This window comes from Coloeus monedula, assembly GCF_965178545.1.
Source record: "Coloeus monedula genome assembly, chromosome: 3".
Taxonomy (NCBI): Eukaryota; Metazoa; Chordata; class Aves; order Passeriformes; family Corvidae; genus Coloeus; species Coloeus monedula.
In genome coordinates this window covers 119361205-119372814 of record NC_138783.1, presented here as the reverse complement: position 1 = coordinate 119372814, position 11610 = coordinate 119361205, and the positions used below count along the sequence as shown (strand labels likewise).

The following is an 11610-nucleotide window of genomic DNA, read 5'->3' as shown; positions in this document are numbered from 1 at the left end:
GGGAAGGAGTGTCTTGGTGGGGGTACTTGGGTGATGCTTGGCCCCAAATTGAGGGTCTTGGTGTGTCCCTGCAGCCAGTGAGGGGTCCTGGTGGGCAGCCCAGGGCCAGTGTCTCTCGGCTTGTTCCCAAATGCTTCACTCCGTGCCCACTTCTGGCTGTGGATGGGGTGACCAGCAGGGCTGGAGTTGTGCTGGCCTCCAGGGGAGGTTCTGCTCCTTCCCCCAGCACTGCCCAGTCCCTGGGGGACACCTCGGTCACTGTCCCAGTACTGTGGGGGTGAGATGAGGGTGGGGAAATCAGGAGGGACCAGTACTTGGGTACCACTTTGCTCAGCAGCTACAACAGCTGAGGGCTGGTTCGCAGTCCCTTTTCAACAAAAATGCAAGCAAAGCTCCTTGCAGGTACTTCTTGGTGTTATGAAGGGCAAAGGTGGGTGATCACAGCAGTCCTTTGTTGTGAAAGATGAGACTTTGGTCCCAGAGCTGCTGGAAATCAAGACAGGCTCCTTGAGTGTCTGCTGAGGGGCTGGGAGGCCATCAGGCGACTTCAGGTGAGCTGTGGGTGCTACCTTGACCTAAGCAGTGTGGCCTTCCCCCTGGGCTGGGACAGGAAGGGGGGGTTTTCTCACGAGAACTGTTTTAGCATTTTTGGTGTTAAACACCCTTCTGCCCCCAGCTATTCTCGTTCAGCAAGGCCCTGTTTTGAATCACGGACATCTTTGGATTGTGAGCAACATCTGGAGAGTTCCCTCTGCAGCAGAGCGATGGAGGAACCTGAAACACCTGCCTGGGATCCCAGGTCTCTCTGGACAATGTCAATTACCAGATGCAATGGGAACAAAGTGGGAGTTTTCTGTTTCTTCAGTCAAGACTTCTATTTTGAAATGGGGTGGGGATGAAGGGAGGCAAATTGAGCTGGGGGAAGAGGAAAGCAGGCTCTCCCTGTTGAGGTGAGGAGGAGCATGCCCTGGTACCACCTTGAGTGCCTCCACATGTCCCTTGGAGGGGTGGACTGGCACAGGGCCGCCTGATTTACAGCCCCAGAGCAGGAACTAGCGCAGGTTTCCTGGAGAGCTCGTGTGCTCCATCCTTGGAGATTGTTGAGACTCAAGCCCTTGGCTGACACTGATTGTGCAGGCAATTGGACCCGAGACATCCCTGGGTCCTGCCCAGCCTGGATTGCCCCACAGTTCTGTGCCTGAGCCATTGTTGTGGGTTAGGTTGTGTCACGAGTGTTCAAGACCCATCACACTAAAGTTTTGTTCCTTTTTAGGTACAGGAAGTGCAAGGAGCAGGCTGTAATGGCAGCTGGCAGTGCCACTGCCCCAGCTCCCATCACCTGTGTTCTGAGGGGCATCCTTGGCATGGGGGAGTCTCATCTCTGAGCCCAACCCCTTCCAGAGGTCAGCAATTTGTGGCTGTTAGGCAGGGATTGCTTCCATGCAGCCTCTCAAGGACTGGGGGGTGACCAGGGGATGTTTTGGCTTGGAATCACACAAGGTTTGACTTGGAAGGGACTTGAAACGCACCCCACCCCTGCCATGGGCAGGGACACCTTCCACTGTGCCAGGCTGCTCCAAGCCCCAATGTCCAGCCTGGCCTTGGACACTGCCAGGGATCCAGGGGCAGCCCCAGCTGCTCTGGGCACCCTGTGCCAGGGCCTGCCCACCCTGCCAGGGAACAATTCCTGCCCAATCTCCCATCCAGCCCTGCCCTCTGGCACTGGGAAGCCACTCCCTGTGTCCTGGCACTTCATTCTTTGCCCGAAGTTCCTCTTGGGCCCTGGTTTGGGGTCAGTGTTTGAAAAGACAGCAAAGAAGTGTGGCGAGGAGGAAGGCAGAACTGACATAATTCCAGCACTGGAGAAAACACTTGCTCTCTACAGGGCACAAAACATTAACTTTTAAAGAGCTGTAGAGGCATCTTCATCATGGAAATATCAGGAGAAAACATCTGATGCTGAGGATTGTTTAATGCCCTTGAGAAGGATGAATTGGAATGAAGGGAAAACGAAACCAGACTTATTCTGATTAGAAATAAAACCCTTATTTTGAATAATGAGAATAATTAATTAACTGCTGTGAGAGGCTCATGAGAACAGCAGTAGATTTCCCAGCAATTACTATGCCTATTTCTCCATGCCTGTGTGGAGAGGGGAAGGTTTTGGGTGCAAAGTTTGGAGGACTGAGATGCTGTCCTGTTCTCACACCCGGCTTGGACCCCAGCTCTGCGCCTGTGCATGTTTGCAGGGTGATAATCCATGGTGTTTCTGAGCTGTCCCTCTCCATCCTCCTTGGAGGGGCTCTTCTAAGCAAGGACAGATCTTAGAATCACAGAATCTCCTGAGCTGGAAGGGACCCACCAGGATCACCAAAGCCCAGGGAACATTGAAGTCCAAGTCATCAATGTCTCTACAGTCCTCCTGGGCTGCCTGAGCCCTGCTGTATTGACCTCCCAGCAGCAGCCAGCAGTGTCAATTTTGATCTGTTTTCCCTTAAATCGTCTCCTTTTCATGCAGGACCCTGGGACCCACAGGAGAACGTCATCCAGCATGGATGTTTTATGGACACAACACTTGTTCGTAGCAGCTCAAAGTTCCCAGAATGGGGTGTAAGGACATGTGAACAACACTGATCACTTTCTGATGGGCAAATATGCATTGAACCAAAATGTCAGAGTCTGAAGGGACTCCACAGTTTTCCAAGACCACCCAGAAGCAGAATTCATGACTGTTTTCCATATGCCTTCCTATGAGCATCACCAGCTATGGTTCTTCCACGAGTGAATAGAAAATCAGTCCCAGGAGCACTGACCAAAGCCCATTTCAGAGAGAGAAGAATTCCCTGTGGGTTTTGAGAAACACTGGTTAAAGGGAATTATTTTAGCTTTAAGTAAGTTGACCTCTGTTGACACATGGGTGCAGCAGGTGCCAGGGCCAACATGAGATGTCAGGAAACAACTTGTTTGCTTCCTCAGTGAGAAATTCCTCCCTGAGTCATGGAATGGTTTGGGTTGGAAGGGACCTTAAAGCCCAAACCAGTGCCAGCCCTGCTGTGAGCAGGGACACCTCCCACTGTCCCAGGCTGCTCCAAGCCCCAGTGTCCAGCCTGGCCTTGGGCACTGCCAGGTATCCAGGGGCAGCCCCAGCTGCTCTGGGCACCCTGTGCCAGGGCCTGCCCACCCTCCCAGGGAACAGTTCCTTCCCCATATCCCATCTAAATATTCCCTATTTTAGTTTAAAACTGTTTTTCCTTGTGCTATCTCATCACTTCTCATTGATCTGGAGCCAGAGCTCCGCCAGCAGTGACAGGAGGCTGGTGAGGTCACTGCCACTGCTGTCCCCAGCAGCAACAGGGCTGTTGGTGGCAGTGAGGGGAACACAGGATCAGTTGTGGGGACAGGGAGCAACCTGGCATCGGAGTACCGTCCTGGCTGTGTGTGGCAGTGGGTTCTGCCCAAACAGACAAGTGCAGAGCAGCTCTGGGGCTGCGAACACGTGCTGGGGCTTTGGGAGCACTGGCTCCTGGCAGGCTCAGGGAACAGGCACCACCCAATCCTTTGGGAGCTGTCAGGGCCTCGAGTCGGAGATATGAGCCAGGCTCTCTGTGAAATGATCAGGAGATTTCTGATGGAAAGAAAACTTCTGTAATTTAGAAAATTGATGTCAGCATCAAATATCCTGAAAGTTGTGAGCATAAGTCTAAACAAATGGGGCGGTTTGGGTCTGCACCTGGGTTTTTCTGATCCCTCTGTGAACACTGGTGTGCAGATTTTGCAGATGAAATTGAGCAGCAACCTGGGGACCTGAAGACTTCTTTCCATGCAGCACACAAACAAGAAATGAACCATGGGATGCTGAGACACATTTGCCTCCTTTTGGTTTTCTTTTGAAACAAACACAGTTTTTCTCAGCTGGGTAAATATTTGTTCTGCTGACGGTGCTGGAGTGTGTCTGCTCTGGGAACAGGGAATTGAACATGGATGCTGCCGAAATCTGCCATTGCTGGGAGCCCATCAGAGGAGAGGAGTTGAGCCCAGGTGCAGGGCTGGCAGCAGAACCCCAGAAAGACCCAAAGGCTGGCTGGGGTGAGGAGTTCCAGTTTTACATCCCTGAAGCAAACTTGGCAGGATGGGGGTGTTCACTGAACCAGGAAAGAAGGGTCTGAAGCAGAAAGGGAGGGTCCCTGGGGGTTTTCAGGGGACTTGGCCATGGCAGATTGCAAGTGGCTGGGTGAGGAGGTTGTCTCAAGCGGAAATGGTCCTGGAGTTCCCTGAGCCTGCACTTCCCAAGTCATGGTTCTCCTCTGCCCCACAGCTGAGGTCGCCTGGGAGCCTCTGCAAATCAAAGGCTGGACCTTTCCATCTGTTCCTTTGTACAATGGCTGAGCTCCAGTGTCCACCCATGTTCCCTGGCACCGGCTCCTTCCCTGGCAGAGGCAGCAGCCTCGGGCAGTTCCAGGCACGTTTCTAACCTGGCCAGAACAGCAGATATCATCTGCCCAGCACTCCCCTGGAGAACACGAACTGTTCACTGATAGCTCTGCAGCAGCGATCCTGCAGCTCTCTGGGTCCCCTGTGCCAGCCCTGAGTGCCACACAGCCAGGCACCACCTTGTATTTTGGATTTATTTGGATTAGCAGTCCAAGTGGAGAGTGACTTTTTACAGGGGCAGAGAGAGACAGGGCAAAGGGAATGGTTTTACACCAAAAGAGGTTTGATGTTGGGAGCAAACTCTTCCCTGGGAGGGTGGGCAGGCCCTGGCACAGGGTGCCCAGAGCAGCTGGGGCTGCCCCTGGATCCCTGGCAGTGCCCAAGGCCAGGCTGGACATTGGGGCTTGGAGCAGCCTGGGACAGTGGGAGGTGTCCCTGCCCAAGGCAGGAGAGTGGAGAGAGATGAGCTTTAAGGTCCATTTCAGCCCAACCCACTCCATGATTCCACGATTCCTGTAATACCTGCAATCCTAACCCAGACTCGGCAGGGTGGCACTCCTGCCTTGGGGCTTCAGGGATGTTGGATGCTGAGCACCACCACTGCTCCTGTGGAGTTATTGGCTTTATTATGGTCAAAATCTTCCTGTGTTTCTCCATTGGGGGTGGCACCCCACTGCAGGTGGCTGGAGCTTCATTAGTGCTGGAATGACCCAGCCTGCCGGAAATCCTTCCTGCAGATGGAGGGGTTCCAACAGTGAGCATGGTGAGATTCCTGGGGGCTGGAGGGAGGGGTGGTCACCCACTGACCCAGGGCACAGGGTCTGGGCATTAATGGAATCATATCACAGAACGGTTTGGGTTTGGGAGGCACCCTGAATGTCGTCTTGTTTCACTGCCCGGGCACCCTGCTCCAGTCAATCCAAGGAGGGATCCTAAGCCCCGAACTCTTCCTCCCATCCCCTGGAGCAGCCCAGCCCACAGACCTCCTCTCGCATTCCCGTGGGTAAACTCTTCCAAATTCCTTTTACCAAATTAATCACCAAGAGAGATCTGCACAACAATAATTATTCAAATCAGGGATTGCTATTTATAGGGATGCGCTCTGTTGTTCGCAGAACGCATCCCGTGCACGCCCGGCTGCTCGGCACTTTCCATGTCAGAATGGTTCGTAGGACTCCTCGCGCCAGCCTCTTTTCCCAAAGTCTGGCTGTGTCTTGCCGTAGCCTGGGGTGCGTCCCGCCGGTGCCGTGGGGTCCCGGGGACAGGAGGTGCCCTCGGTGGGCTGGGGTGACACGGAGCCGGCAGGAACCCGCTAGCGCATCTGCGGCAAGAGCCGCCTGCTCGTGTGCGGGGCCAGGTGGGGCTGCAGGGGCGGGGGACGGCACCCCAGGGCGGCTGGAGCTGCCGAGCGGGGCAAGGAGCTTCCCGGTCCGCTCCCCGTCCGCTCCCGGTCCGCTCCCCGTCCGCTCCCCGTCCGTCGGGATCCCGCGGAGGTACCGGTGCTCCCACCGCCCCCGCCTGCAGCGCAGCCGGGCCCCCTTCCTCCCCAGGCCAGGGAGCTGGTGAGCTGTTTGTGGGTGGATTTGGGGCCAGAGCGATCTCTGGGGCGCTGGGAGGCTGGCGCAGAGCCGCCAAATTCCCCGTTAACAATAGCCACGGGAAAAGCCCTCCCTCCCGAGCGGCGAGAGCAGCCGTGCCCTGAGGGGGACAAGGTGCCCCTGACAGCTGGCGGTGCCGGGCTGGAGGTGGCCGGGCAGCAGGGGCAGGCAGGAGTGACCCCACGCACGGGGCGATGCTCGGGGGGCGATGCCGGCGTGGGCACCCGCGTGGGGCGGCCCCAGCATCGCCCGCTCGCTCCCTCCGTGCAAGGGAAACGCGCCTGCGATTTCGGTCTCTCTTGAGGAGAGCCGGAATGCCCGTGAATCCTCCGTCCTGCACCGCCGTTTCGTTTCCCGGACCTCCCTCCTGAAGGCCGGGTGTCCGGGGGGAGGCTGCCCCATGGATGCGGCACCAAAGCGCTCCTGCAGCGGTCCCACACAGCTCTGCGAGCTTCCTGTGACCCCGGGGCAGCTCGCGAGGGATGGGGTTTGTGTTTTAGGTAACTGCTTTTAGTTTAAATTAAAATGGAAAGATTTTAGGGAAGAAGAATCCAAGGAGCTGCTCGGGCAAAGCTGTGTGAGCTGCATCCCTACAGCTGCATTAAAAACTGTATTAACAGAGTTTTGCAGTGAGGATGGGTCACGGAGGACAGGATCTGATACACCGTGGAGGAAGGGATCTGATGCTCAGGGACTCCTTTGGTGCAGAGCTCGTGGGTGCTCTGCGATTCCCGCTGGATCCCGGTTTATTTGCAGTTTACCATTCGCACTGTGCCAGAGAGGCCGAGCTGTTGGCATGGCAGCACAGCTGCCAGCTTCCAGCACTAGTAATACTTTTTGTCTTAACACCTCACATCCGTTTTTGTTTCATGCAATATTTATACTGAACTGCTTTTAAAAAATTACAAAATGGGTTGTTAATATTAGAGAATAGTAGTTATTTTTATATAATACTTCTCATTATCATTATTATAGAATCAGTTATTATTTTGATCAATTTTATTTTTAAAGACAATCCACTGCCATACTGTGTTCCTCTGGACCAGGCTTTTGGACTCTCTTGGTTCAGGTTATTTTAGACGTGAAATTAAGTGTGAGCAGGGAATCCAACCTGTTGCTGAAGATACAGTGGCTTTTTCATGCACAGAGTCAATATTTTCGTGTGCAACAAGACCAGTTTTTCAGCACTTACCGCTTCCTCCTGCATTATGGCTAATTCCTTATGGTTTGAGTTTTGAGATTTAAGACTTGAGTGTTAATGCAGAAGCTGCTGATAACAGTCATATCCCATTCTTTTTGTGTGTGACTCTGGCTCTGATTCAGTCTCTAGGGCTCTTCAGGCCTCTCCAGGGCAGCAGCACATCCCTTCCTTTGGCTGGAGGGAGAATTCCATCTCACATAGGTTTTCCTCTGACACAAAGGTCTTTTCCAAGTGCCTGGTTAAATTTTAGTTCTGCTAGATTTGCTCTGGAAAATGCTGCAAAGCAAATTGAATTTGGTCTCAGAGCTAAAAGGGGAGGGAGAGAAGTTTGGAGACAAGTAACATGGGCAGCCAACTTCAAACCCGGAGTTACTTTTGTTCTCTACTCTAGTGTGAGTCCAGGGGCCCCTAGAACTCCCCATTCTTAGTGCCTGAGAACATCTTGTTCATCCCTGCAAAGGCTTGACCACTCCTCTCTCATCACCTGACTTCTTCCTTCTACTCTGGGCTCACAGAACACAGAAATATCACAGTATTCGTGCAATAATACTGTCTCCAGTCACTCTGCTCGCAGTGGAAGCACTGGAAGAAAAATGCAGAAATGTTGTGTTAAAATCAAGTGAGGAGGAAATCTGGGCATTGCCCTTTACCGTAGCAGGAGTGTGGGGACAGCCTGCAGTGCAGTGCAGACCACGGGGTTTGTACACTGGGGTTGCACCTCTGGCTGTGGCTCTTTGCAGACCAGAGCAGGTGACACACGGCATTCGGTGCTGCTGGAAGAGCTCAAGCACCTAAAATAACGTTCTGTAGTGTCTTCTGCCTTTGCTCTCAGGTGAACATGTCCCCGTTGAATCTGACCGGCTCGACACCAGCCACGTTCATCCTGACTGGGATCCCAGGCATGGAGCAGCCGCACGTCTGGATCTCGATCCCATTCTGCTCCATGTACCTGGCAGCCCTGCTGGGAAACGTTGTCCTGCTGTTCACCATATGGACCGAGCGCAGCCTCCACCAGCCCATGTACCTCTTCCTGTCCATGCTGGCCATCGCTGACCTCACGCTCTCCACCACGGCAGTGCCCAAGATGCTGGCTCTGTTCTGGTTCCGAGCCGGGGAGATCTCCTTTGGCACCTGCCTGACCCAGATGTTCTTCCTGCACTTCACCTGCTCGGCGGAGTCGGTGATCCCGTTGGCGATGGCCTTGGACCGCTTTGTTGCCATCTGCTTCCCGCTGCGGTACGGGGTGGTGCTGACCCCATCAGCTGTGGCCAAAACAGGGCTGGCAGCTTTGCTGAGGAGTTTCTGCATCATTTTCCCCTGCATTTTCCTCCTGAGGCGGCTGCCGTTCTGCGGGCACAACGTCATCCCGCACACCTACTGCGAGCACATCGGCATCGCCCGCCTGGCCTGCGCCGACATCTCCGTCAACGTCTGGTACGGCCTCATGGTGCCTTTCACCGTGGTCATGCTGGACCTGGTCCTCATCGCTGTCTCCTATGGCTTCATCCTTCTGGCACTGTCCAGGCTCCTGTCCAGGTCTGCCCGCCACAAGGCTTTCCACACCTGCGGCTCTCATGTCTGTGTGCTGTTCCTGTTCTACATCCCCGCCGTTTTCACTGCTCTAACGCAACGCTTCGGTCGGAACATCCCCCCCACGGTCCACATCCTGCTGGCCAACCTGTACGTGCTGTTCCCACCGCTGCTGAACCCCATCGTGTACGGGGTGAGAACACAGCAGGTCAGGGACAAGGTTGTGAAGGTGTTCGTCTGCCCCAAGAGCCACCTGCTGAGATGATGAGAGTGAAAATGATGGACACCTAAATGGGACTCCAAACTCCCCGCCCCAAATTCTCTTTCAGGCAGCGTCCCCAAGTCTTCTGCTTCCCCAGTCAAATACAGAACACCCAACATCCTCACACCACTGTCCCCAGGTTTGTGCAAAATGCAAGATAAAGGCAAAAATCAGCATCTCTGATTGGCAATGGAAGGAGAGCGATCAAAGTGAGAAACTACCCCAGGTATGTCACCTTTGGGAAATCCCAAAATCCCAGAGTAGCTGGGGTGGAAAGGGACCTCCACAGATCAGCTCATCCAACCCTCCTGCTCAAGCAGGTTCATCCAGAACAGGTTACACAGGATCATGTGGGTGGATTTTGAACATCTCCAGGGAAGGAGATGCCCAACCTCCTTGGGCAGCTGTTCCAGTGCTCAGTCACCCACATAGTAAAAGAGTTTTTCCTCATATTCAGCTGAAACTTCCCATGTAAATCCCCTACGAGGAGCAGGTAGGTGGAATTCCACTGTGGTGTGACAATAAATCTCCATCTCAGCTGTGTTCTCTGGAGTCAGGTGGAAAGATGTATAATGAGCGTGTTCTTCTGAATGACACATGTATAATGAAATTCATCTTAGAGATTTATTCTTCATTAAAATTCATGGTATTGAAAAATCTCCAAAAGGAATAATACAGAAATAAAAGCAGGTGTTGCACTTCAGCATTCTGGGGCTGTCTTTATTCCTTAACTGTATCACTTGACCTTACTTCGAGTAAACATGTCAGTGAAAAATCATCCTCAAAAGCATCACAGAATGGCATTGAAACAAATTGTTGTTACTGAACCCTAAGAACGCTCTTGCTCCAGAGTAGCTGCTTTCCTGGAGCTTAAAAATCTCTTGGGCATCAGTTTGGAACAGCAACTGGAGGCATCAGAGCAACATCCCCCAGAGCAGAGCTGCCGCACTGGGCAGGGCTGCCGAGAGTCTCGGAGCAGCCTGGTGCAGGGAGCCGTGTGACCGAGCACGTTACTCTCTCTAAAAATAGCCCCAAAAAAATCGAATGCCATTCTGAGATGGAACACAAGAATTTTCTTTCAGTAGCTCGACGTCATTTCTTGTTGCTTGGAGGGAACACATGGGATTGCTGTTTTGGGAAGAAATTAAAAGTAAAAAGGATGACCTACGCTGCCTGATCAAAGCTGGCTGGGAGACATCAGAAGTCTGACACCGGCCTCCAAGGCCTTCAGCCACGGCTGGTTCCAGTGGCAGCCACATGTATAATTCATTGTTTTCTCTACAGCAATTTAATTGGTCATCACTTTATCGCTTGTTTAATGGCAGCAACTTAATGTTCCAGTCAAAATTCATCCACGCACTCACCCAACGGGAAACCCAGAGGCTTTGCAGAGTCCACAGACCTGCCCGTTTATGAAGGCAGAGGGACAGAAGCTGTATTTATTCCCATTTTGAGTGGTATTTATTCTCATTCTGAGCAGCAAAGATGAGTTCAGTGATTTGCCTAAGGTATATCAACCCTAATTTTAGAAGCTAAATGGATTCAGGTTTTTTTAATGGTAAAAATCTCATTTTCTAGACGTTAAGTTGCAATCAGAGACCTCGGCAGTTTCGCCCCCTCAGTGCAGGGATCGCTGTTCATGATGTGCCTCACTTCCACCCCAAAAACAATAGGGTTAAAGATGGGAATTGCTGGTGCAGTGATGTCCATGGTGGAGAACACTGTCACCAAAATGGTGCCTTGAAAATGAGAAAGGTGCTAGAGGGCGAAGCAGGAATGCAGAGAGAGATTCCTTGTTTTGCTACCTATCCCAGATTTAAAAACAAACCCAACTCTCTCAGTTCCAAACCCTGTCAAGTTTCAATTTGCTCTTGACCTTGAAAAATTCTAGCACAGTCACAAAAGCTGCCAGGGAGATGGAAACTGATGCTACAACATTTAAAACCAGCACCTTTACAGCATTTCACCATTTCCCTGTAAAACAGACCTGTGCGTTTCTTTTTGCCAGGAATCACTGATTCTACAGAGTTCTGAGGTAAGAAACAAATCTAAGTTTTGCTTTGGTTTCCAGTGTTGGAGTTGCATTAGGTCAGAGATGATTTCTACACCCCCTTTCAACCCCAACCATTCTCTGATTCTATGAACTCTTCATTTGGGTTTAAGTTATACTGAAGCTCTGCTATCTGCCTCTAAAGCACAGTAAATCTTTGTGGGTGTGTCAAACCTGGGCTGATGTTTTGCTGTAGGTTTGTCTTAGCGATGTGTGTCCTGTCATGAACATTGATCCCTTTGGGAAGAAGAAAGGAGTGATTTTCTGGGGTGTGTGGAGAACTGAGTGAACACCACCTTGCTGATCAATAAACCCCTTTAAATTCAGCTGGTGCTCTCACTGCCAACACAACACGTCCCTGGCCAGGCAGCTCGGCAGGAATGATCCCTGCAGATTCAGAGTGAGTGAATACGGGGTGCCTGGGGGGCCTCCCTGGTGGGACCCTACAGAGGCTGACCTACGGAGCAATGTTATGAAATGTCACCAGGGGCCGGGGTCACCAATGCTCTTGCAGCAAATTAATGCAAATCCACTTCCC

General features: G+C 52.5%; 1 protein-coding gene across 1 annotated transcript; it reads left to right on the top strand.

Moving 5' to 3' along the window:
- Positions 1-8068: 8068 nt before the first annotated feature.
- LOC309570862 (olfactory receptor 52B2-like) lies at positions 8069-9025 on the top strand (the record flags this gene model as incomplete). The annotated part of the gene is made up of 1 exon (XM_082277874.1): positions 8069-9025. One exon carries the CDS (start codon positions 8069-8071, stop codon positions 9023-9025), a length of 957 nt encoding a protein of 318 aa, XP_082134000.1.
- Positions 9026-11610: the final 2585 nt, after the last annotated feature.